At 45.6% G+C, this 27,582-nt stretch overlaps 1 protein-coding gene across 1 annotated transcript; it reads left to right on the forward strand.

Annotated features, from left to right (window-relative positions):
• On the forward strand, positions 1 to 27,081 carry CPLX4 (complexin 4). Its single transcript, XM_003121711.6, has 3 exons — positions 1 to 303; positions 7,912 to 7,999; positions 26,709 to 27,081. Exons 1-3 carry the CDS (start codon positions 137 to 139, stop codon positions 26,934 to 26,936), a joined length of 483 nt encoding a protein of 160 aa, XP_003121759.1. The 5' UTR covers positions 1 to 136; the 3' UTR covers positions 26,937 to 27,081.
• Positions 27,082 to 27,582: the final 501 nt, after the last annotated feature.

The following is a 27,582-nucleotide window of genomic DNA, read 5'->3' on the forward strand; positions in this document are numbered from 1 at the left end:
GAATCGATGAGGCTGTGCAAAGTCCTTTGCTTTTAAATGTGTTGCTGTCGTTGAAGATATTTGGAAATTCTGTGTTGGTTTTTTTTCCTTCAGATTTTGTCTGGGTCTTTGGTTTTCTTTTCCTGGGTCAGAAACAATGGCTTTCCTTATGAAAACTATGATAAGTAACCAGGTAAAGAATTTAGGACTTGGAGGTGGATCTGAAGAAAAAAAAGAAGAAGGAGGTACATCCGACCCTGCAGCAGCTCACGGGATGACTAGAGAGGAATACGAGGAGTACCAGAAGCAAGTCATTGAGGAGAAGTGAGTACATGCGACTTCATTTCCCTTCCAAGCAGAAGGAAACTCATTCTGGCCATACTGTCTTCAGCTCCCCAGTTCCTACCTCTTTCCTCATTAGATGCCTTTCCTCCTGCTGTTTGCTTCTAACGTTAGGAAAGTCTGTTCTGCTGAAGTGAACTGTTCCCTAGCATCAGCAGTTACTGTGTCCTCCTTATAGGAACAGAAATGAAAAATATTAGGTGAATCGACATATCGATTCTTAAGGCAGCTGAGCACTTTCTGGCCCAAGCACATTTTTACTGACCTCAGTTGCTCAAATGAAAAATTGTGAGCCAGATATCTTTACAGTCATGAGATTCATCCTCCTAGCAAGTGGAAATCTTTCAAATGGTGAGAATTCAGACTTTGCTCCTGGAGGAGGGCCTTAAAGAATATATGGTACAATGTTCTTGATCTTACCTGTGCAGGAAAAAACTTTCTAAAGTACAATATGACAATTATGTCATAAGACTTGGCTTCTCAAAGATTCTGAATAAATGTGTGGACTGTCTATTATGAAAATTTAAAGATATAGAAGAGTAGTACAGTGTAATGAATGGCCATATATACCTATGGCATAAAATTGACAGTTGACATTTCCAGTATTTGCTTATAAATGATTAATTGGTTAGATGATAAATAGGTAGATTGATAGATACAGAGAATCTTTTTTTTTTTTTTTTTTTCTTTTTACTGCCGCACCCGGCATACAGGCGTTTGTTTCTAGGCTAGGGGTCAAATCAGAGTTGTTGCTGCCGGTCAACACCACACAGCAACGCCAGATCTGAGACACGATTGTGACCTACACCACAGCTCATGGCAACTCCGGATCCTTAACCCACTGAGCAAGGCCGGGGTGGGACCGCATCCTCATGGATTCTAGTTGGGTTCATTACCACTGAGCCAGGACAGGAACTCCCAGAGAATCATTTTTAAATAAATTACAGACATCATGATACTTTACCCCTAAATACTTGGGCTATATAGCTCCAAAAATAAAGACAGTCTCCTGGCTACATAAAACATAATTAAAATATTAGTAACATTACAGTTGGATATTATAGAATGTGAATATCACCAATTTTTCACTGAAGATTGATCTTTAAACAAGTATAATCTATGTGTAATGATTTTTAAGATAGAATTAAAGTCTTTTAATAATTAAATCAACTGTTGAAACAATCTTGAGGTTAAATTTTCACTATATGTTAGAAAAGAAAAGGTTTTTTTTTTGGCCAACATGCCTCTTTTGCTAATGATCAATTACATAAGAGTTGCCTAAGTCCTATCGCTGAGTCCTATTGCTAAGCTGATTATAGGTGAAAGGGTTAATGACCTCGAGGAAATTAAGAACGAACGAAAACATACATTTGGTGGAAACCTTGTCTATTATTTTCCTGAGAGAAATTGTGGCTTATAAAACTACCTACAATATACTATGCTTGGCTCTGCAATAAATCAGTTTAAAAAAAGATAAATGCAATTGCAAAAATAATGTTGTTGCTAAAATAATACTTGGGCCAAAAAAAAGAAGCATTCCTTGAATATTGACTATTTTTGCCTATGACGTAAAAAAAAGGTATAATGAAGCAGAAATAGAAAAACAGCACCAAATATTCTCAGCTTAAGAAGGCTAATAAAAAGAAAATGGTCAGAAATATAGACCATGCACCTAATATTAAAATATCATTTAATATATCTTAGCAATAAATCTGCTCACAGGTATTGGCATTGTTTGATTAACTAATGACCTAGTTTTCCTTAATTTTATATCTGGACAGATCAAAATGGCCAAATGGTATGGTCAGTCTGTGGATTGGGTTATTTACCAACTACTCAGCTGTGTGTGTGTTACACATTTATGTAACCAATTGATTTAAATAGTAGCAGGACAATGAGGCCAGCCTGCTTCCCCAAGGTAGAGGCATGACTTCTAGTCCATTGCTTGAGTTTTCAAGAGCTTCGTCACCTAGAATACAAGGTAAAGAAGTAAGCATCAGGTGTGTTCCCTTCGTGGCTCAGCGGAAATAAATCCAACTAGTAACCACGAAGTTGCAGGTTCGATCCCTGGCCTCGCTCAGTGGGTGAAGGATCTGTCATTGCCATGAGCTGTAGTGTAGGTTGAAGACACGGCTCAGATTGCCGTGGCTGTGGTGTAGGCTGGCAGCTGTAGCTCCAATTCAACCCCTAGCCTGGGAACCTACCTCTATGTGTCTTGGGTGCAGCCCTAAAAAGCAAAAAAAAAAAGAAAAAAAGAAAAAAGAGAAGAAAGAAGACATCGAAAATAGTTGATTGTGGAGGGGTGGGGAGCATTCATAGTGTTCCCTGATGGCCTAGGATTCATCGTTGTCACTTCTGTGGCTCAGGTTCAATCCCTGGCTCGGAATCTTCCACATGCCACAGTCACAGCCAGAAAAAAAAGTTTCCTCACAAGTTACATCTGGAGAGAGCTATAGACATTATAGTATGTATTTTTATTAAAGTGAATATTAGCAAACAAAAGCCTCCTAAATTTGTCCTCATCATTTTAGAAAAGTTATGGGATTGACTCTACTAATTGTAAACTAAATAATCACTCAACAATGTACTCTGTTGCTCATTCATTTTTATTTTACTTCTGGGTTAATACTTTTTCCCCCTCCTGGTAACATTACTACTGAAAGAGGTCAATACCTAAATAGAATAAACAAAACAATCTGTCTATCCCTCTACTTCTCTCCATTGTATTAATGTCTCTTTAATTATGGTATAACAATTGCTATGGCATCACTTGTAACCTGAACTTTGATATGCATCACATACCTAAACATAAAAGCTAAAATTACAAAGCATTTAGAAAAAAAGTAGAATATTTTTGCATCTTGGAAGTAGGCAGACATTTTTTTTGTTTTTTTTTTTAGGGCCAAACCCCCAGCATATGGAGGTTCCCAGGCTAGGGGTCAAATTGGAGCTGCCAGCCTATGACATAGCCGCAGCAATGCCATATCTGAGCCGAATCTGCAACCCACACCAGAATTCATTGCAACACTGGATCTTTAACCCACTGAGCAAGGCCAGGGATCAAACCCACAACCTCATGGTTCCTTGTTTGATTTTTTTCCCACTGCACCACAATGGGAATTCCTATAAGTTTCTTAAACATGACCCTGAAAGCAGTGACCATAAAAAAATTTTTTGGCCACAACTATGGTATATGGATGTTCCCAGGCCAGGGATTGAACCTGAGCCACAGCAGTGACAATGCCAGATCCTTAATTCACTAGGCTACCAGGGAACTCCTAGTGACCATAAAATTTTGAGATGAATTAGACAGAGTTAAAAACTATGTCAAAAGACACGGTTAAAAAAATAAATAGGCCAGACTGAAAGAAAATATTTGCAAAACAAAATATTTGCAAAATGTCAAAAAAAAAAAAAAAAACTGGGATCCAGGATATTTAAAGAAATTCTACAACTCAATAATTTTTAAAAATTGGCAGAAGAATTGAACAAATACTTCACAAATATATACAAATGACCAGTTAGTACATGAAAAGGAAATGCCTGAAAATTGTTAGACATTGTGGAAAGAAAAATTAAAATCATCTTAAAATGAAAATTAAGGTACCACAACACAAATACTAGGATAGCTAAAATTAAAAAGATGCAGTATCCAATCTTGCCCAGAATGGGACAACCAGAACTCCTGATCCAGTTGATGAGATGTAGGACAGTATAACCACTTGGGAAAAGGTCTGCCATTTTCTCATAAAACGACAACTACTCAACAAAATTACCCTATAACTCAGCAATTCCATGCCTAGATATTTACCTAGAAGAAATGAATGCATGTGTCCACAAAAAAAAAAAACTTTACAAAAATATTCATAGCATCTTCATTCACAGTACCCCAAACCAGAAAATAGTCCAGGTGTTCCTCACAGGAGAATGAATAACAAACATAATATATAATAGAACACACTTGGTAATAAAAAGGAACTAACTACTGATAACTGAAGCAATCTGGATAAATCCCCCCCCTTTTTTTTTTTGCTGAGTGAAAGAGTCTTCTACAAAAGAATGCATGGTGTATGGTTCCATGTATATGAAGTTCTAGAACAGGCAAACCCAATCCTTGGTGGAAGAGAGATAGTGGTTGCCTCTAAGACCAGGAGCCATGGTTGACTGGGAATGGGAATGGGGGCATTTTTTCAGGTGATAGTACTGTTTTTATCTTAATAGGGGTTTGGGTTACACACAGAAACAACCAATAGAGATGAAAAAAAAGTATGTATATGTGTGTGTAAATATATATGTATGAGATTTATTACAAGGAGCCAATGCTCACATGATTATGGAAGCTGAGAAGTCCCATCATCCACTGTCTGTAACCCAGGAAAGTTAGTGGTATGGTTCTGGGAACCGGAGGGGCTGGTGGTGCAAGTCCAGGTCAAAGCAGAAGATTGATTTCTCAGCTCAGCAGACTAGCAGGGGGTAAATTCTCCCATCTTCTGCCTTCTTGCTCTATTCAAACCCTCAGTGGATTGGATGAAGCCCACCCACCCTGGGGAGGGCCATCTGCTTTACTCCACCACCGCTTCAAAGCTCATCTCATCTGGAAACAGCCTCCCAGACACACCTAGACATAGGGCATCCTGTGTCCCAGTCAAGCTGACATAAAATTAACCATCGCAGTACATTTAAGCTTTGTGTATTTAATTATATGCAAACTTTCAATTCACAAAAAAAAACTACAAACATACGTAACTGTAATTAATGATATGCATGTTGAAGCTTGCTGGGTGGAGGAGGGTATTCATATCTACAATTGAGATCAGAAATTAGATGGATAAATGAATGGATAGACATATGTGATATAAAAAAAAATCATATAACGCAAATGCTAATTGTAGAATCTAGGTGGTGGCATATGGGTTTCAACTGTAAAACTGTTTTACCTTTTCTGTATATTGAAAATGTTTTGAGTAAAACTCGGAGCTAGGAGGAGATTGCTTCTGCCTACCCAGGTCACTGAACTCTTAAGTAAGTTCTCAGTTTCTGAAACCAGAAGATTGAGCCCAGCGTTCTCTCTGGCCTCTGGTGGAAGGAAGTGACTTCAGAGAACACCTGAGCCCGGGGCCAGTGGTTTCATCCGATGCCTTCAGATCCAGCCTTTCATTCAGCCAGCCTTCTGTGTGATGGTTAAGCCGATTCCAAAACTTGGAATCAAGAAATAGACAACAACTTAGCCATCTGAAAATGAAAACAATTAATTTTAAGGCAAATCATGCAAAGATATTTCACCAAACCCATAACAGAAATCCCAGTAGGCCTCATATGGTCCTAAACTAGGACCAGAGCACATCACTTCAAAGCCACGAGCCCTCCTTTTCTATCTTTTGGCATCACTTTCATCTCAGTATGGCTGCTTTGTTCTTTCTGGGCAGGCAGCTTGCTGTTACCCAAACCATGTGGCCAGTGAAAAGTGGCAGCCAGCATCCTTCAAGTTCATTTGTTACAGTTTCAGCCACCCTGCAGGTCTCTGTCTTTCTCAGTCCCAATCCTAAATTCCCAGAGAAATTTCATTTACCCAACCTGGTCCAATCCTATACAGCCAGAGGGCATGTATATAAATGTAACCTCAGGAGTTCCTGTCGTGGCTCAGTAGTTAATGAATCTGACTAGGAACCATGAGGTTGCGGGTTCGATCCCTGGCCTTGCTCAGTGGGTTAAGGATCTGGCAATGCTGTGAGCTGTGGTGTAGGTTACAGACATGCCTCGGATCCTGCATTGTTGTGGCTCTGGCGTAGGCCGGCAGCTACAGCTCCAATTCAACCCCTAGCCTGGGAACCTCCATGTGCTGCAGGAGTGGCCCTAGAAAAGGCAAAAAGACCAAAAAAAAAAAAAAAATTCATATAAATGTAACCTCAAATAATGTGCTCCTGTGGTTCAGCTAGGAGAGGGGAAAGTTATTGTGAGCTTTGCATCCCCAAAGATGCCCCCACCTCCTTCTGGATTGTCATGAGCAAAGGAGCCCATTTCAAACCAGCATAATCACAAGTCCAATTAGGCTTCCCCAGAGCATTCTGGAAATCCATTGCAGCTTGTATGCTGAGGCATCCCTCCAAGCAGGGAAAGGAACATGTACCTAAACTAAGGTTTAGAGGGTCAATAATGCAGAGAAATAGCTTTTTTTTTTTTCTTTCCATTTTTGGCCACCCTGCAGCATATGGGGTTCCCGGGCTAGGGATCAGATCTGAACCACAGTTGCAACCCAAGCCTCAGCTGCAGCAACACAGGATCCTTAACCCACTGTGCCAGGCCAGGGATCAAATTAGTGTCCCAGCGCTTCCATGACACTGCTGATCCTGTTGCACGAGAGCAGGAACTCCTATACTTCACTTTCTTTAATTAGAAAAATAAATAGGGAGTTCCCGTTGTGGAACAGCAGGAACCAACCCAACTACGATCCATGAGGATGTGAGTTTGATCCCTGGCCTCAATCAGTGGGTCGGGAATCCAGCATTGCGGTGAACTGCAGTGTAGGTTGCAGAAATGGCTTGGATCCCGTGTGGCTGTGGCTGTAGTGAGGCCGGCAGCTGTAGCTCTGATTCGACCCCAAGCCTGGGAACTTCCATATGCTGTGGGTGTGGCCATAAAAAGCAAAAAACAAAAATAAAAAATAAAATAATAAATAAACCTGGGAGTTTCCTTGTGGTGCTGCAGATTAAAGATCTGGCATTGTCACTGCAGTGGCTTGGGTCGCTACTGTGGCATGGGTTCGATCCCTGGCCCAGGAAATTCCATATGCTGAGAAGTGGCCAAAAAATGTTTTTTAGTTAAGAGGTAAATAAATAAATAAAATGTATGTCCCAAGAATTATAGTCAATATCCTTTGTCATCAACACATACATCTAGGATTTCAGAAGCACTCAATGTGTTAACCCTTAATCAATATAAAAAAAATAAAGGAGTTCCCATCATGGTTCAGTGGTAATGAACCTGACTAGTATCCCTGAGGATGTGGGTTTGATCCCTGACCTCACTCAATGGGTTAAGGACCCAGCATTGCCTTGAGCTGTGGTGTAGGTCGCAGACACAGCTCAGATCCCAGCAGCTGCAGCTCTGATTCAACCCCTTGCCTGGGAATCTCCATATGCCCCGGGTGCAGTCCTAAAAAGACAAAATAATAATAATAATAAATAATAAACAATTTTTAAAATGCAGCTTCTCTCCATGATGCAGTCAGGCTGGGATCAGCCCCAGGAAGCTGAGTTCTTAACAGGGGCTCCAAGTGATTCTGATGCTTGTGCTCCCAGGTTGCAATTAGAGTAACAGGGTGTGGACAGCTCTACTTTGGGAATAATCAGCCTCCCCTCTCCAGGGCTGCATCAGAAGGAGATCTCCAGAACCACGCTGTCTTTGGGATTTAGGGTCTGTGGATAGAAAGGCAGACATTGGGGGACATAGGAAAATTTCCCCGATTTCCCATTTTTCTGCCGGCAGTGGGAATTCAGCGCTGTGTACAGAGTCTGGCTCCTCTGAGCAGGAGCTGAAATGGACTTATCTCTCCATATCCTTTGATCCTTTATCCTATTCTTTTACTTTTAGGATGGAAAGAGATGCTGCGTTTACACAAAAAAAGGCAGAGAGGGCGTGCCTGAGAGTTCACCTCAGAGAAAAGTACAGACTCCCAAAGGTGAGACACTCTTTTACACAGTAAACATCCCATCATGTCTTATGTAATAAATATGGAGCGTGTCTGATTATCAGCAAAGGTATCTATATCTATCTGTATATATATATAATGCATAATATATACACGTATGTATATATAATACATAATAGTTTATATATAGCATAATTATATAGATACTATATATAAGACATAATACATGCATTATATATACACATATAAATGTAAATAAATATATGCATATATAAATACATATTTATATATGTTAATTATAATTAAGGTTTTTTGATATAGTGAAAAGAGCATTGAACTAGTTCATAAAAACTAGATTCCAGTCATTTACCTCTGTGAACTTCCACTTTCTCTCAATAAGATGATAATACCTATCAGAGGACACACTGATATATATAAATTTATCTCAAGACTGTAGAACATCTATGTATAACTGTGCAATGGGGGCAATCATCAGCGCTGACATTTACTGAGCTCTAAGTGCCAGACACTGTTCTAAGCACTTTACACATATCAATTCATTTAATCCTCAAGACAGTCCTGTAAGGTGGCTTCTTAGAGTGGAAGAAACGGGACCAGAAAGAGCATAACCATCCTCCTGCCAGAGGCCATGGCCAGGCAAAGCAAAGCCCAGGGTCTTAACTTCTCTGATATTCTGCCTCTACCTCAAAGGAACAATCCGTTCCTTCTTTTTGGAGGTGATGGGGACGGTCATTACCTAACGTCATCTTAATGCATCTTTTCTCGCGAGAGGACAAGTGGGCTTTGGTCAAGTAGCTGGTTTACAAAAATCGTGCAGCTGACTCTACTAATTGTAGATTAAAAACTGCTTCCAATGCCCTCCGCAGCACAAACATTTACTTTTATTGCCTGGGAGGTGGGAGGAGGATGTGTTGACATTTCTGGCTCAGGGCTGGGACACACTGCTCCAGAGCTTGCATCCTGGGGTGTCCGAGGGCCCAGCTCCCATCTCCCCTGGTTTATTTCTCATTTCTCCCCACCCGGGGATCGCCCAGCTCCTCTAAATGATTCCACCTCCACCTTCTGGCTCGGCTGTCCGACTTCCCATTCCAGAGGCTTCCCATTCCCTTACAGAACGTCTTCCACCTGGAGAAGCCCGCGAGAGCCCTCTAGAGCATGTGATCCTCCATAGGGATGAGGGCTGCCCTCAGTGGGCTGGGTGGTTTAGAAAGTGCCCTAAACCGATGCCTTCAGTGGGTCCCCTGCAAATCCCTGGAAAAACTGCCTTCAGAAGCTACAAGCACTAAACAAAGGGAACAAGCCCACTGCCCATGCAAGGTCACGTGGCTGAAGTCCCCAAAGAGTGTTGGAGCCTGTCCTGTGGACAGATTGAGCTCAAGATGCTCTCAAACAAGTGGTGGAAAACTCACAAGAAAATTTAAATTGGTTGCATTTTCATTTGTGACCAATGAATTTGGAAACGAGTGCCTTGCTTTTGGCCCACCTTATTTATTTAGTAATTTTTCCCACTGGGCTTACATTTTGAAAGCATGGAGCATCTCTAAACACTGTTCCTCCTGCTCCTGTTTGAAATCCCTGGAACTCCCTGGGATGGCATGGGCTGTGTTGAGCAATGTGGCAGCAAGCCTGACTCTGATTCACCCACTGGACTGAAGCCCCTGCCTCCTACCTTGGGGCATCTGATGAAAGCACCACAAATCTTGTTTGGAAGGATGCAGAAATTAAATGCACTTGGGGGTGTGCACATGTACACATGTACACACCACACACACACACTCAACTGGCTGTGTTTCTTCCAGAAAGGTGGGGCTTTTAAGCATATTAAACTCCGACAAAAAAAAAAAAAAATGGAGTTCCCGTAGTGGCGCAGTGGTTAACGAATCCGACTAGGAACCATGAGGTTGCAGGTTCGATCCCTGCCCTTGCTCAGTGGGTTAACGATCCAGTGTTGCCATGAGCTGTGGTGTAGGTCGCAGACGCGGCTCGGATCCTGAGTTGCTGTGGCTCTGGCGTAGGCCGGTGGCTACAGCTCTGATTCGACCCCTAGCCTAGGAAACTCCATATGCCGTGGGAGCGGCCCAAGAAATGGCAAAAAGACCAAAAAAAAAAAAAAGAATATTAAATTTGTTGGATTTTGAAGATGACGACAGTTCTGTACTTCTGTGAGGATACAGGAGAACTGGGTTTTAATTCCGGCTCTGCACTCTGACATCTATGATCTCAGGAGGCTTTTTAATATATCTGAGCCCCCATTTCCTCATATATATAAAATGGGGGCAGTGATACTTTCTTCCTGAGCCTCTGCCTGAGATAATACAATGTACCTGACAAGTTGAGTGCCTGACAGTGGAAAGAGCTCCAGAGACGACAGCTCTTATTGCTGTTTTTATCTCTATGCACAAACATCTTATTTCTTGATAATAACAACCAGGGGTTTTGAAGGCCTGCAGTGGGCACACCCCATGCGTGTAAATGATGCAAGACTTGGAGGTCCCTAAACCTCGAGTTTCTGAACTTTGATGGTTTTCTTCCTTAATGGTCCAGATCCTTGGGGTGAACACTTTCAGGCTTAGCGAAATGGGTTTAATGCTCTTTGGAGAGAAAAAAAAAAATCCCCAAATCTCTGCGCCAAGCTGTCCCTTGAAATAAGAGCATTTCCAACAGAAGCTTTGGAAAGAGGGGGGGATTGTAGCCACAAAATGTACAGATTCATACCCTCCCTGGAGCAATCATGACTCTATCTGCGTAAGCTACTGCTCTCTAAAGCCAGCTAGAGGAAGGGGGCCACAAAGAAGTCGGTGCACAGTTAGCAGTGGAGCCCAGTCTTGCGTTTCATGGGTTACTGATGAACCATTTTGTCTCTAGATGTTTCAAAAGCATAGTGTGGATGATCCCCTACCTGATTTTTTTCATAGACCCTAAACAAGACCTTTTTTTTTTCTTTAGAGCCGCACCCATGGCATATGGAGGTTCCCAGGCTAGGGGTCGAATCGGAGCTACTACAACTGCCAGCTTACACCACAGCCACAGCAATGCAGGATCTGAGCCACGTATGCAACCTACACCACAGCTCATGGCAACGCTGGATCCTTAACCCACTGAGTGAGGCCAGGGACAGAATCTGCACCCTCATGGATGCTAGTCAGATTTGTTTCCCCTGAACCATAATAGGAACTCCAAGACCTTTGAGTTGATACAAGAATCTAGTGCCACAGCCTCCTTTTAGACCTGGGGAAACTGCAGTCCAGGGAGTGCTGAGGAGCTTTGCAAAATACATCTGTTGAGGAACAGAACCAGGATTCAACCTTGACCCTCTCAACTATGAAAAAGAGCATCTGACTCTCAAAAGGTTTGGAACACAGCTCCCTCTGGCCTCAAGGTCTCTGCTATTTCTACCTTTCTTTCCTTCTTTCTTTCTTTTTTTTTTTTTTTTTTTTTGTCTTTTTGTTGTTGTTGTTGCTATTTCTTGGGCCGCTCCCACGACATATGGAGTTTCCCAGGCTAGGGGTTGAATCGGAGCTATAGCCACCGGTCCACGCCAGAGCCACAGCAACGTGGGATCCGAGCCGCGTCTGCAACCTACACCACAGCTCAGGCAACACTGGATTGTTAACCCACTGAGCAAGGGCAGGGACCGAACCCGCAACCTCATGGTTCCTAGTTGGATTCATTAACCACTGCGCCACGACAGGAACTCCTCTTTCTTTCTTTCTATCTCTTTCTTTCTTTCTTTTTGTTTGTGTTGCTTTTGGGGGCTACATCCATGGCATATGGAGGTTCCCAGGTTAGGGTTCAAATCGGAGCTACAGCTGCCAGCCTCCACCACAGCCACAGCAACATGGGATCTGAGCCATGTCTGCGACCTACACCACAGCTCATGGCAATGCCGGATCCTTAACTCACTGAGCAAAGCCAGGGATTGAACCTGCAACCTCATGGTTCCTAGTCAAATTCGTTTCCACTGCACCACGATGGGAACCCCTGCTATTTCTACTCTTAATATGTAAGGTCTCTGAAAAGTTTTAGAGCATTGGAGTTCCACGTGGTCTAACTCTGCCCTGAGATTGAGAGCACTGCTCACTATTTCAACCAAGCATCCCAGAACACCTCCCCCAGGGGCATCACTTTTCCTTCCTGCTCCTGTGTCATATGACTGAGGACCCGTGAGTTGCTGATGAAATTCCATTACAACCCAATAGGTGACTGTGTCACTTGGAAGCACTGCACACGGAATCCTTCACAGCAGCGTTTGCTTCCAGGTGAGGCCTCCCTGGGGTGCTTGTATAACACAGCTGGATTTTATAAGAATGCATGGAGCACATGATGCTTCAAGAATTTACCTATGGTGTGAAAAATACCAACAATACAACTGCCTGCTTTTTGAAGCACGTGGAAATTCTACCTAATGCAAAGTGCACTATTCATATGATAATTAATAGGAAGAATGCCATAAAAAAAATCTCCTGGCTTGTATTCCATTTAGTCCAGTTCTCACCAGACATGGCTGACACTCCAACCTCAAGGCCGGCCTCATGCTTGATGTGCAGCCCGGCTCAGGGAGCAGTGGGCCTTCAGTAGCACCCAAGGCTAGAAAGAGTCCCTGAGGGACAGACTCGTGTCCCAGACCAAGATCAGCCCAAGGGCAGCAGCTTCCTGTCCATGTTGTCTGACCACTCCTGTCCAAGCTAGATCCTGGCTTCAGCATTGTAACAGCCTCCTGCACGGGTCAGGAATCTGGGTCCTTTGAGTCCCTAGGTGTCCCTAGTACAGCCATGGGGAAATGCATGCATGCTGCCCCAGCAGACGTGCCCCCCTCCCCCTCCCCCCGCCAGATGTTTAGTTCTTCCTGGGGACTCTGCTGTAGAAGGGACAGTGATGGTGATGAGGATCAGAAATACATTTCTGGGAGTTCCTGTCATGGCTCAGAGGGTTAAGAACCTGACTAGTATCCATAAGGAGGCTGGTTCAATCCCTGGCCTCACTCAGTGGTGAAGGTTCTAGTGTTACCATGATCTGTGCTGTAGGTCACAGACACAGCTCGGATATGGCTTGCCTGTGGATGTGGTGTAGGCTGGCAGCTGTGGCTCTGATTTGATCCCTAGCCTGGGAACCTCCATATGCCACAGGTGGGGCCCTAAAAAGCAAAAAGAAAGAAGGAAAGGAAGGAAGGAAGGAGGGGAGAAGAGAGAAAGCAAGCTCCATATGCTGTAGGTAGGGCCCTGAAAAGCAGAAAGAAAGAAAGAAAGAGAGAGAGAGAGACAGAGGGAGGGAGGAAGGAAGACATCATTTCTGGAGGTGACTTTTTCTTAATCCCATTCTTTTGATATTATGGACAAGATTGTGCATTTTGTGCTAAAGTGCCTGCTGTGCTGTTGAGCCTGGAAGGCCTGGTGGGCCCTCCTATGAGCATTTGTCACAAAGCAGGAGGCAGCAGCACCCTTGAGGGACAGGGGCAAGGACAGGTTGGGGGCAGAGCAACTGAGCAGTGGGATCCTCCCGTGGCATGCCAGAAGAGAGCCAGCAAACCAGTGGAGTTTTAGCTGTCTCTGCAGCAACCAGGATGGTGAGAGGTTTTGGAACGACTGACAGTATTTGAGGAAGAGTCAGAGTGATTGGCAGATTCAGCCTTGAAGGAGGTGATTTTGGGAGAATGATGGCCATGAGGGAACTGTCATTTCCCAGGCCTTTGGCTCTAGTATTTGTATCCAGCCAGTTTCTCTAGAGGGGCTTGTGCTGTGGCCCATATGGAACTGTATGTATGTAACTCATAGGTCTTTGATTATTCAGAAGAACCCTTCATAGCAGAGCCTTTGAATGCCTTCCAGAAACCACAACGGGAATATAAGTGGTTGGTTTTGATCTCCTAGATGCTCCAATAAGGAGCAAAGCAGCCCTAGAAGGTCAGGAAGTGCCTGTGGGCATCACTATGATTGGGCAAGGCCAAGGCTATGGCAATGTGTACAGGGATTTGGAGGAAAATGGATGAGGGGCTGGCCAGTCAGTTCTAAACCCTCAGAGCAGCCTGGACAGGGCTGGTGGAAGCCTGGGTCAGCAAGGAGATGGGGCAACAGTTTCCTGAGTCAGTCCTTGCATCCCTTTCATGGGGCTTGCCATTTTGATTACTGTACTTATTGGATTACTCATCTGATGACCACGATTAAAGATGGTCATCATGGTACATGTACACAACGGAACATCATTCGGCTATAAAAGAAGGAAATCCTGCCATTTGCGAAGGCATGGATGGACCCTGGGGACATAATGCTGAGTGAAATAAGTAAGTAAGTTGGACAGAAAAAGACAGGTACTATAACTATCTAACTTATATGGAAAATCTTAAAAATCCAAGCTCATGGCTGCAGAGAGGCTAGTTTAGTGGCTGGCAGAAATGGAGGGTAAGGGGGTAGACAAAATGGGTGAACGGGGTCAAAAATACAAACTTACAGTCAGAAGGTAGTTAAGTCCTGGGGATGTAATTTATTGCATAGTTGCTTTTTTTTTTTTTTTTTTTTTCAAGTCAGCAAAAGACTTTTAAGTAGGACAACCAGAGGTCCTGCCAAGGCACAGTGGGTTAAGAATCCAACTGCAGCGGCTCTGGTGGCTGCAGGGACAGGGGTTCGATTCCTAGCCTGGCATAGTGGGTTAAAGGATCCATGGTTGTTACAGCTCACATTCAGTCTCTGGCCTGGGAACTTCCATATGCCGTGGGTGCAGCCATTTAAAAAAAAAAAAAAAGAGGCCTGAGTAGGACAAACAAATGGTATTGTCTTTAGCCACTGAGCATAAGCTTGGGATAGGTGGGGTCAGGGGAGGGACACACACACACCCCGTCCCTCCTCCAGCCTCTCTCCACTCTCTCCTAGGGTAGGTGTGGGTTCTTGGGCTGTCAGGGCACTCTGGCTGCTTGATCTCAGAGACTGAGTGACATTTCTTTTCATGAAACGTTTTTTATATACGGAAGAGCACATACCGTAGGTCTACGCTCAAGGCATCATCATAAAACTCATGCAAATCAAAGGATCTGCCTGAGGTCCCAAAGCACCCTGAGCCTCCAGGGTTTTTTCCCAATGCTTCTTCATGCCCCACCCCCACCCCTTCTAAACCCTGTACCTCCACCCAGGACAGCAGGCTTGACAACTGAATGCAACAGTGTAACAAAGACACTGGTGCAGGGTAGAAAGCAAGGCTCACCTGGACCTTATTGGGCTCCTAAAAATAACCTTCCCTCCCCTCATGATCTGCAGAATCCTCAGCCCCTGTGCCTGTGTCTCCTAAAATCCATGTTGGGTAAACAGCCCAACTAATAGTATTAACTGCCCACAGGGGGTTGGACACATTCACCAGGTCCTCCTGCTAACGAGGGGGGACCGCCTGGGGGCCTCATTCACAGTTCCCCAGGGTCACTCACAGCGGGTTGCATAACCAGCAGGGGGCAGTTCTGGGCCCCGTCCCCTTGCCGAGGCCCAACGGAGAGCAGATTTGAGGAAAATGTCTTCCCGGGAGCTGTCAGGTCTAATGAGGATAACTGTGTCACATTTTGGAATGAGAACTGTATTTTCTAAAGAAATTATTTGGCTGGTGTTTCCTGTGAAAAAGAGTTTCAGTGGATTCTGAAAGGGGGAAAGGAAATGCAGCCTCTGAAAGAAGTAATGCAGGTCTTGCAACCAGCTCACAGCAACAGGCCCCCTCTTCTGGTTTACTGTTTCCTGTCGAGGACGAGCTGGTTGGTGGTGCCCTTGTCTTTTGACCACTTCTGACAGCAGTCCTCTCACAAGCAGTCCAATAAATGCAGTCATCAAATGGCAGTGTTGCACGTACATGTAGGAAAGCCCATCCGCTGTGAGGACTAACTCTTGTGTGGGTTTCCTCTGGTTTTCCAATGACAGATAAGTAGGGGACTTCCCATGCCTAATGTAATCCATAATGCTCAGGTTAGATTTGGGTCTCACTCCACTAAGTAGAGTCCATCCTGTATCTTCTGTGTTTCCTCCCTACTGGCCTCTCCTTTATAAAGCAGTCAGGTCTTTCCCAACTCAAGCAAACAGCACTTTGATCAAATGTGGCTTTCGGGGTATCTTCTTAAATGACCAGTTCCGGCTGCTCTGCTGAAACCTTCCTCCTGCGGCTGTGTGGTCTCAACACAGTAGATGATTCTGCCATTTCCTTTGGGGACCTCTTTCTGGAGCAGTTCTTTCTGGAGCAGAACTTTCTTTGCCTTATTTAGCTTGTCAATTCCTCCTTGAAGCCCTCTATCCTCAGCTTCTGGACACCATCCTTCTGGTTCTCATTCTCCTTGAACTGTTTCTCCTCTGTCTTCTTCATGGGTTAGCCTCCCCCTGAGTGCCCTCGAATTTCCCAGTATTCTACCGGGTTTCCTCCATCTGCTCTTTGTCTCATTCAAGCAGAGACATTCTCCCCACATGACTGCATTTTGCTGTTGCTTTCTGCTTCTGTGTTGATGATCCTCCAATCTATATCTCTAGTCCACACCTTCTCTCTGAATTTCACCACCATATCCACCTCTCCTCCAGCCCCTCCAGCTCAGATCCCAACAGACACCTCTTGGGGCTCCACCTCCACCAAGGGCTCCCTGCCAGCCCCTCCCCTGGGTTGACAACCGGACATCACCCTTGCCTCTGCCCTCTTCTTCTTGCCCCACCTGCAGAAGATCACCAGATCCGTCTCACCTCCTGAATAATTTTCGGTTTCATACCCAAGTGCAGGTCTCATCACTTCTCAGCAATTATACTACAATACCTCTTCAGTAGCTTTTTGACTTTGAGTCTCGCTCCCTTTAAAACTGCAGAGAGGAGGTTCCAAAATGCAAATTGGTCCCATCCTTCTCCTGTTTAAAAAAAAAAAAAAAAAGGAGTTCCCGTTGTGGCTCAGTGGTTAACGAATCCGACTAGGAACCATGATGTTGCGGGTTCGATCCCTGGCCTTGCCAGTGGGTTAAGGATCCAGCGTTGCCATGAGCTGTGGTGTAGGTTGCAGACATGGCTCGGATCCTACGTTGCTGTGGCTCTGGCGTAGGCTGGCAGCTACAGCTCTGATTCGACCCCTAGCCTGGGAACCTCCATATGCCGTGGGAGCGGCCCAAGAAATGACAAAAAGACAAAAAAAAAAAAAAAAAGTTGACCATGTCTTTTTAAAGTCCAGCTCCCTTGGCTTGTACCCCATGATGTGGTTCCTAGATTTGCAGCCCTACCTCTAGCAACTCCCTGTCTGGACTCTACTCTCCTCCTATTTCATATGGTATGCCCTCCCTCCCTAGCCCCTTTCCTTCCTATAAGATGTTGGTCTAGTGCCACTTCTTCCAGAACATTCCATGTCTTCCTTCCTCTCCCCCTCCTCCCTGCACCCATAGTACCTGAGTGCACGTCTCGTGTCATCTTCCCACCCTGAATACTCGCACCTCCTGGATTGTGTGCTTCTTAACAAAGAGGCTGAGGATTTTGTCTTTGTCATCAGGGTCTTGCATTGTGTTTGACATGTAGAAGCTGCATGCGCGTGTGTGCGTACATGCACACACACACACACACACACACACATATGCACATACTACACACATATCGCACACACATAAATTAGCATATACTGTATACCACACACACACACACACACACACACGCACAAACACCCCCATGAAAAAGGATTGCTGAATGATTGATGTAATTGGGAAAAAAGAAAAACAAATCCAAAAATATACCCAAAGAACAAAGTATCAAAAGTAGCAAAAGGAGTCTATCCACCCTAAAAGTTATATTAAAGTCAATTTTCATGAAAAGAACAAGTCTGGATTCCCATTATGATTTTTATATAAAATACGAAGTTACTTTATATTGTTATTAAGAATTCATGGATTATCAAGTAGAGGAAATAATACATTTTAAATATAGCCCCAAGATTTTTTTCTAAAAACAAAGGTGCCCTCCCTTCCTAGCCAGTTCAAAATGTATATGTAAGTCAAGCCAAATTAATAAGAGAAAACAGTTCCACAATGAACCCTAATCCTATTAACGGAATTGTCAATCTTGGTTAGTCATTGAAAAAATAATGTCGTGCCCCCTGCTAAGCTATATGATTTAGTTACACCTGGTGTTTGTCTGCGGTATTAAGGGCAGGGTTCACTTTGAACAAAGATGAAGACAGAAGAAAATCTAGCAAGAGAGTTTCTTTAACCATGTTACATTGAAAGAAGCTCTATTAGAACTGAATTGTAAAGTTGCCTCTTAAAAACAGACACAATTCTGAGAACCTTCCTGCCTCCCTCAGATCAGGGGCTCCTGGGGCTGCCCGGCAGGGTCCCAGACACTGAAACCTCCTGCTTCTGAGCAGCTGTTTCTGGTGGCGGCACGAGGCCATCAGGGTCCGTTAGGGGCTGTCTCTTCCAGCTCCTCACCCTCTGCCCCCACTTCAGCTCGCTCCTTCTACGCTGGCTCTTGAAAGCGCCGTGGGAATGTCCTGGGGGAACGTGGGATGAGGAGAAAGACTTACCGAATTCAATGTGTGTTACTTAGATGCACAGGCTTTCTCACTTAATCCTCCCAACCACCTTGGAAGGTAGGGAGATATTTCCCCTTCATAAATAAGAACAGTGACTCTGGAGTTGAGTTCCCAAGGTGGCTCAGTGGTAATGAATCCACCTTGTATCCAGGAGGATGGGGGGTCTATCGCTGGCCTCGCTCAGTGGGTTAAGGACCTGGTGTTGCCGTGAGCTGTGGTGTAGGTCGCTGACAAGGCTTGGATCTGGCATGGTAGCGGCTACAGCTCCATTCGACCCCTAACATGGGAACAGCCATATGCTGCAGGTGTGGCCCTAAAAAACTGGGGGGAAAAAAAAAAGAACAGGGGCTCAGAGTGGGAACGTGACTTCCCAAGGTCACACAGCCATCAGTAAACAGCAAGATTCGACTCCAGGCCAATCTGACCCACTGGCCATGTTTTTTCCCACAAGACCTGGCAGCAAGGCTGGGTTCTTGTCCCTTAACAAGTGGGGAATGACATTTATGCAAGTATCTTCATCTCCAAAGACCTCAGTTTCCTTATTCATAAAGGAGAGACTCGGACAACTAGCCTCTAAGAGTTGCTTGAGTCCCTCTTGAATGCCTGCATGAAGGAAAGATGTGTAAGATGTACACAGTGGGGCCCTATGTGTGCCCACTTCCAATCAACATTAAAAACTGATGGCTGAGGAGTTCCCTGGTGGCCTAGCAGTTTAAGGATCTGGTGTTGTCACTGTCATGGCTCAAGGCACAGCTGCGGCCCAGGAATTTCCGAATGGCACAGCAAAAACAAACAAACAAACCCCAAAACCCCCAAAAACCTAACAACTATATTTAAGGAGTAAAATCCACTGTCTCATTCTGAGCGTGCCAGGGGCCCCTTTGAGTAGCTAAAGAGAGAAGGACAATGTTAGATTATAGCAGAAGTTGGAGCTAGCAAGTCCCAGACAAGGTCCCCACATGGCTCACATGTTAGAATCACCCAGAGAAGCTCTGTAACAATTCTATTGCCTGGGTCCCTGCCACAGATCAAGAGAGCCAGATCTGGGGGCAGAGCCTGACCATGGCATTTTTCTACACTTTATGAAGAATGCAGAGGCACAGAGCAGGTTGACAACCACTGTCCCAGGGAAGAACATATAAATTCAGTCCTTCAGCAGAATCTGATCAGAGCGGAGGAGTGTCTGCTGGAGCCTGGCCCCCACGGGCCTCACCCCTACTTCCCTCCCAGTCTGGCCCCAATTCCCCCTTGCTTCTGGCAAAGAGGCCATGCCCGCTTTCCCTCTATAGAAGCCTTTGCTGCCAGCTGTATTCTTCCATATACATCCCCACCTGGATGTCCTGTAAGCTCTGCCAGGACCAGAGCCAAGAGGACGCTGTCACCAGACCAGCACAGCAGCCTCACTCAGCACCAGGACAGTGAGGGGTGGTGAACACAGGGCCCTGCTGACGTTGATGAGCCTCAGAAACAGGTAAAACATGGAATATTAGATCAACTCATCCAAGTGAAAGAAATCCATTAATCCAGCTGTTGAGTATCTTGTAGATTTGTTTCTAAATAAAGCAGCAAACCAAAGCCCAAATCAATCTACCTTGTATCAAACAAGCTGGTGTGTGCCTGTCCACCAAGCTTGATTGACTGGGACTGGAAGCAGTGATCTTTCAGCTTCTTGATGACATAACCACCTAAAATACTTTATCACTGTATCTCCAGTTTGGTACCAGATGAAGACCAGTTTATCAAGAACAGGATGCAGGAAATCTGAATCCAGGGTCATGCTTACCCTTCAGTGAAAGGTCAGAAATCAGTCACAGGAAATAACGATGGCAGGATACGGGGCTATTTAAATAATGGGGCCTTCAGCACTGGCAATTAAGACTATAAATCTGGTTAAAAAGCAAGAGATTAAAACTGATTCTGGTCAGCCAGCATAAAAATAATTAGTTCTTAACTGCATTAAACAATATCCCAAATTGATAAGATTTCTAGAAATGAGGAAACTTCTGAAACAGAACCCTGAAGAGTAAAGTGTAGCCTCTAAGTCCCCTCATTATAAGCTGGTTCACCTCCCTCATTCATTCATTCATTCATTCCCATATAACACGGTTCTCAATGCCAAATGTCCCCTCCTTCTCTGAAGGTGATTCAGATTGGCTATAACTTCATGTGTGCTTGTGGGGTATGATGAGACGTTACTGCCTTTCCTTGATAGGGGAACTCTGTCAGAAGATCCCTGGCATTCCCAACCTCTGTCTGCGGGAAGCGGAAAGTCAGGACAAGACATTCATTGTCTGGGTTATAAACAAGGTCCTATCAGTAGGGCAGTTTGTCATGCAAGGGAGAGACCAGGACGAGGACCCGGTATAGGTCCCATGACCCTCCTTATTTCCTTGCTCTGTCCCCATCTTTCTCTTAAGGGCTGGTCCTCTCCCGCCCTCTACTTCTTTCTCCCAGGGAGCCATTCAGCATGGATCTTGATACCCAGCTGCCCTTTTTCCTTTTTTTTTTAATTTTATTTTTTTTTTATTACTCAAATGAATTTATCACATTAGTTGTATAATGATCATCACAATCCAATTTCACAGGATTTCCACCCTACAACACAAGCACATCCCCCCACCCCCAAAACTGTCTCCTTTGGAGACCGTAAGTTTTTCAAAGTCTGTGAGTCAGTATCTGTTCTGCAAAGAAGTTCCGTCTGTCCTTTTTTCAGATTCCACATGTCAGTGAAAGCATTTGATGTTGGTGTCTCATTGTATGGCTGACTTCACTTAGCATGATCATTTCTAGGTCCATCCATGTTGCTAAAAATGCTGGTATTTCATTCATTTTAATGGCTGAGTAATATTCCATTGTGTATATGTACCACATCTTCTTTGTCCACTCTTCTGTCGATAGACATTTAAGTCGTTTCCATGTCTTGACTATTGAAAATAGTGCTGCAATGAACATCGGAGTACATGTGTCAGCTACCCTTGTTCCTCTAAAAAAAAATTTTTTTTTCTTTTTTGGCCATCCCGAAGGCTGTGGAGGTCTCAGGCCAGGGATCAGATCTGAGCCACAGCTTCGACCTACGCCACAGCTACAGATCCTGTAACCCACTGTGCCAAACCTGCATCCTGGTGTTGCAGAGACCCAGACAACCCCGTTGCACCACAGTGGGAACTCCCTCTAAAATATTAATAACCACAGCTACTGTTTGTCCAGAGCTGAGATGCTTACAAGGCCATTTCACAATATGTCTCATTCAATCCGCTCAATTGATGCCTTCTCGGTGGGCATCAAAGTGTAAAGTGACTTGCCCAAGGTCATGCAGCAGGTGAAGGACAGAACCAGTTCTCCTGACTCCAAAACCCATGGTCTTCCCATCTCCTAGGCCACTTCTGCAGGACAGTGGCCTGGGTGGCTGCAGGTCTGGAGCTAGGCCACCCACTAGGATCCAGTGGTAATGAGTGCAGGTGTCCAGGTTTGGTTCCTTCTGAGCCCTAGCCACTCACTAGCCCTGCCTGGTTATCCTATGCCTACTTACAAGGTGCCCATGGTGCAGGCTGCCACCCGGGAAATTGATTCTAGTTCTAAAATCATCATTTGAAGCAATGGTGTTTCTGATGGACAGTCTACTATCCTTCTAGAAGGATGCAGATTGTAGGACACTCTGACCACCGCTGTTGACCACACCCAATGCTGCCTTTAGACTGAACAACCAGAGCCACTTGTCCAGGGCCCCATGCTTTAGAGGACTCTGTCCTTCCTCTGGCCACACTCCTTTACAAGGGCCGAGAAGTCTGCCAGCCAAAGCCACAGGTTTACCCAGAGGCCCCACACCCCTTTCTAGACCACGCCCTGAATTCCCTGCCTCTATGCATTCTGTGGCCTGTCCAAGACTCTGCACTGAGTCTCTCCTCTCGAGGGTACCCTGAGCTGCTGGCCTGAGTACCACTAAGCCTGAAAACTAGGGCAGGGGTCTGTATACTGGGAACCATATACACAAGGCTTCCACTGAAGGATAGAAACAGGGATTGGGGGGGAAAAAGAGGCCCAGGTCACGAGCCAAGGACCTTTATCACTATTCACCATCCTCTACATCCCACAAACATTAGGGAGGGGCTGACAGGGGGTAAGAGAAGCTGGGCCCTCTGGGTAGCACTCCCCCAGAATGGAGGTTCTGGTGCTAAAAGGGAAATGAAGAGACCCAGTTTGCTAGGAAACCCGAGCCTCTGGAGTGAAGGTAGAAGTCATTCCCAGGCCAGAGGGAAGGTGCCAAGAGAGCAAGGCCTTCTGATGGGACTGACCACCGTGTGTAGATCAGGACTATGCAGTGCAAATCCCTCCACACACACACCCCCACCCCACCTTCAACGGTTATTACATTTAGGAATAGCCACCTTTACTTAAAAGCATAATATGTTCCAAGTAATTCAGTTATCACTTATTCTTCTATAACTCTGAGGCAAATACTATAACCTTAAGTTATAGGTAAGGAAATAAAGCCCAGAGAGGTGGTAGAAGGTGCCCAAGGTCACACAGCCTGCAAGTGGTGAAGGTGACTTTCATGCTCAGGCAATCTGATTCTCAAGCCAACACTTGCTCTAGGCTGCATTGTCCCAACAGGAGTGTAATGATAAATAAGTCGGTAGTTAGGAAACTAGAACTGTGTACAGTAAAGAGGGCCTGCACATTCAAGTATTCTTAGGACTGCTATAGTCCCTGACAACGGGCTCACCGTGTCATTCAATAAACATCTATGGTCTGTGGCTACATGGCCGCCGCTCTGCCAGGTTCTGAGGCTTACAGATGGGTAAGTTACAGCCCTTCCTCTTCAAGGGATATGGAGCAGAGCTTCTTAAACTTTAGCAAGCACCCAAATCACCAGTGAGGTTTGTCCACCCTCGCAGCTTCTAAATCCACGGGTCTGGAGGAAGCCTGAGAATGCATTTCTCTCTCTTTTTTTTTTTTTTTGTCTTTTTGCCTTTTCTAGGGCTGCACCCGCGGCATATGGAGGATCCCAGGCTAGGGGTCTAATTGGAGCTGTAGTTGCCGGCCTACACCATAGCTATAGCAACACGGGATCCAAGCCGCATCTGCAAACTACACCACAGCTCAGGCAACACTGGATCCTTAACCCACTGGGTAAGGTCAGGGATCGAACCCGAAACCTCATAGTTCCTAGTCGGATTCGTTAACCACTGAGCCACGACGGGAACTCCAGAGAATGCGTATCTCTAACAAGGTTCTGGAAGATGCTGCTGCAGCTGGCTTTAGGACCCCACTTTGAGAACCACTTCGGTAGCAGCTGTGCTGCTTCAGATCCCTTCTCTGAGTTGGGAGGCAAAGTGAAACACCACTATACTCCCTTCCCCGGGCAAGTAGAAGGAGGAAAAAATCAAGCTGAGCTGGTGAAGCAGGGGCAGGGGAGCAGGGGAGCCCTCATGAGTGGATCAGGTCTCTTTGGGCACCGGCTGGCTGGCTTACTGGCCCTTTGGTTTCTCGAGCTACCTGTCCCTCCAGGCCCATGGCAACTACTCTGTCCAGATTTGAAATTGGTGACACGTTCAGAGATCTTATCACCAACCCAAGAGGTGGGGGTGCCAGAATTCCCGGGAATGTCTTTTCAAATCATGTCCATTTTTATTTTGATGTGTTTATTTTTCTTTTTAGGGCCACACCCATGGCATATGGAAGTTCCCAGTCTAGCAGTCGAATCAGAACTGCAGCTGCAGGCCTGTACAGCCACAGCAACAACAGATCCGAGCCACGTCTGTGACCCATTTAGCAGCTCACATCAGTGCCAGATCCTTAACCCACTGAGTGGGGCCAGGGATTGAACCTGCATCCTCACGAATACTAGTCGGATTCTTAACCCGCTGAGCCACAACGGGAACTCCCAAATCATGTCCGTTTTATTGGGGTGCAGCAGAGAGAACAGGGGTCCCACACTGACATGACCTAAGACTTGCCAGGCACGGTCCTGCTTTCCCTCTCCTCCTGGCAAAAATGCCCAGAGGACCATCTATCTGCAAGGGAGGCAACTTTCAGGGCAGGTAAAAAATAAACAGAAACAGAGGCTTGGCTGGGAGCCCCTGGGGATTAACTAACTAATTAATCCCCACACCAGTTTGACGAGGAACTAATTAATCTGCTAAGCGCTTTGAGGGGCCAAGGCCTGGCCAAGTGCACCAAGAAGCTTCTCTCACCTCAGGAGGCAGGAGGCAATGCTGAGAGTCGCCCTTCCCAGAGGTCTCCAGGGAGGACCTGGCTGAGGACCCTGCCGCCCACAGGCCTCCGTCCCCATCTGCATCAAAAGTCTACCCCTCAGGCTGTTTCTGGAGCCAGCCTTGCTGTCACTCCACCCAGAGAATCAGATAAAGAGAGGTCCGGGGGGAGTTCCAGTTGTGGCTGAGTGGGTTAGGAACCTGACTATTATCCATGAGGATGCAGGTTCGATCCCTGACCCTGCTCAGTGGATTAAGGATCCAGCGTTGCTGTGAACAGTGGTGTAGGTTGCAGACACGGCTCAGACCTGGCGTTGCTGTGGCTGTGGTGTAGGCTGGCAGCTGTAGCTCCAATTAGACCCCTATCCTGGGAACCTCCACATGCCGCAGGTGAAGCCCTAAAAAGACAAAAAAAAAAAAAAAAAAGGAGCTCTGGGGAAGGGCTGCCTCCTGAAGTCCATTGTAGACCTGGAGTCATTGAGCGTCAGAACAGAGAACTCAGCAGGTGCCCAGATCTTTCTAAATTCAAATCAGTGCAGTCCAAGACTAAAGAGATCATTTTTCCCTTTATGTGGTTTTTCATTTTTCCCTTTGGTAACAAATTCCAGGCTGCTCGCAACTACCCCAAGGTGGGCTCTACAGTCTGCTTAGACCTCTTTCCCAGCAAGATCTCAAGATCACTTAGAGCTTTCCTTCCCCTCACTTTTCTGATGCTCTTTTTAATCTTCTGTGTCCCAGAAGCCCACTTTGCCTCACATTACAACCTGATCTCAGAAAATTACATCTGAGGATGAAAACGACCCTTGCCTTTCCCAGAGAAAATTTTCTCTAGATCCTTCTTAGTAACTAAACAAAGGGCTCTGCAGCCTAAGGGTAGAGGGATTTCTGAGACTAAGAGATTCTAGAAGAGCCACACTTAGGAACCCAAAACGAAATTGTTAGGCACCAGTAACATGCAAGGCTATATGGTGGGAGCTCTGAGTTGGAGTATTGGCATGGATGATTCATTTAATAAGCAGGTGCTGTGTGAAGTTCTCTTGTGGTGCAGCAGGTGAAGGATCTGACATTGTCACTGCAGCAGCCTTAGTTGCTGTGCACCAGATTCACTTCCAGGTGACAAGGATATAAGTTTGCATTTGGCACGATTCTGTACCGTGTCTAGTAGAAGGGAGGGAAGGGACAATGACTAAACAGAAGTTACGGAGTTCCCATTCTGGCTCAGTGGTAATGACCCTGACTACTATCCATGAGGATGTGAGTGCAATCCCTGGCCTCACTCAGTGGGTTAAGGATCTGATGTTGCTGTGAGCTGTGGTATAGTTTGCAGACGCAACTCAGATCTGGCATTGCTGTGGCTGTGGCAGTGGCACAGGCCAGTGGATACAGCTCTGATTTGACCCCTAGCCTGGGAACCTCCAGATAAAAATAAAGTAAAATAATTAGAATAAAATAAAACAATAAAATAAAATAAACAGAAGTTGCCACTGAAAAGTGATGGCTGGATCCAGGGAGTACTGTCTGGCCCTGTGAACCCAAACCCCATCTTGCAGAGGGGGCACCAGCCAGGGCCACTGAGTCACAGCCTGGGGCTGCTGGACAAAAAAGCTCACAGAGCTGCCCTGAGGCAGACTCAGTCAAACTTTTAAGGCATCAGCATGACAAAGAGGGATTCTTAAAATTGCTGGATGACACCTCTTTGATTCCATAGGTCTGGCATGGGGCTGGAGAATTTGTGTTTCTAACCTGTCTCCAGATGATGCTATGCGGCTCTTCCAGGGACCACACTTTGAGAACCACTGTAAAAGGGTTCTGAAAGGGGTGTCTCAGCTAGGTCCTGTGGCCTCCACGACCACCCCCAGGCCCAGGATCTGCTGCGAGACAGGGCCAAGCATTTCGCATTCCCTCTATCCTTCCTCAACAGACCTTTATCTCCCTGCCGCTTTCAGAATTTCTTTGTCTTCAAGTGGTTGCTCCATCTTCGTGTTTATTTTCCCACACAGAGTGAAATGGATGAGAACCAAATCCAGATGGCTGGAGATGATGTGGATTTGCCCGAAGATCTCCGGAAAATGGTAAATGAAGATCAAGAAGAGGAAGAAGATAAGGATTCTATTCTTGGGCAGTTACAGAATCTTCAGAACATGGACTTGGATACCATAAAAGAGAAAGCCCAGGCTACCTTCACAGAAATCAAGCAGACGGCAGAGCAGAAGTGTTCTGTGATGTGAGGGGCAGGGTGGGTGTGGAGGAGGGACCAGGTCCAGGTGGAGGTGGCCACTGTCCTGTGGAGTGTTTCAAACCACGTATACCTGAACGTAGTGAGCAGTTAGAATAACCATGAGGATCAGGCTGTCTACAAATACATGGACAACAACTTGGTTGTTCTAAATGTTCCTGGTAGAGGGTTTAGCGAGCACCCTATAGCAGGAATCACATGGTCCTTTTAGTTATACCTATGGTGAAGCATGAACTTTCAGCTGAGAAAGAGGCAGAACACACATCTGCCTAAAGATCCTCAGGACAGCCATGAAGCAACACAAGCCAATGGCATTTGTCTCCGACTTCTTAGAGGGCAAGTTCTCACCCTGTCCAACTATTAGCACGAGTCCAGGTCCCCTCAGAGAAAGATGTGGAAGGTCAGGGTGCCCACAGGGAGCCCAGGCTGTAGGCTCAAGAGCCCATCAAATCTCACCCCACCTCTTACTCCAGCCTCCTTCGTGTCCTTGATGCTTCTGATTGAATTATACATGAAGCCAAGGGGCAGGAGCTGGGACTAGACTTTGCCACTGTTTGCACTGTAGATCATCATTCTAGAGGCTTATGAAGAATGGATTCAGGTGGAGGTGGGAGTTGGGTGTAGGGGCTAGAGGTGGG

This window comes from Sus scrofa, chromosome 1, assembly GCF_054392235.1.
Source record: "Sus scrofa isolate SSC_HxYL_T2T_F1_AM1 chromosome 1, Sscrofa_HxYL_maternal_Yorkshire_Landrace_v2.0, whole genome shotgun sequence".
NCBI lineage: Eukaryota > Metazoa > Chordata > Mammalia > Artiodactyla > Suidae > Sus > Sus scrofa.

Bases quoted from the DNA above. Each gene is read 5' to 3' on its own strand.
- CPLX4 (XM_003121711.6), top strand. From the start codon at position 137: ATGGCTTTCCTTATGAAAACTATGATAAGTAACCAGGTAAAGAATTTA. The intron at 304-7,911 runs GTGAGTACATGC...TTTTACTTTTAG, and splicing joins AAGCAAGTCATTGAGGAGAA to GATGGAAAGAGATGCTGCGT. The intron at 8,000-26,708 runs GTGAGACACTCT...TTTCCCACACAG, and splicing joins AAAAGTACAGACTCCCAAAG to AGTGAAATGGATGAGAACCA.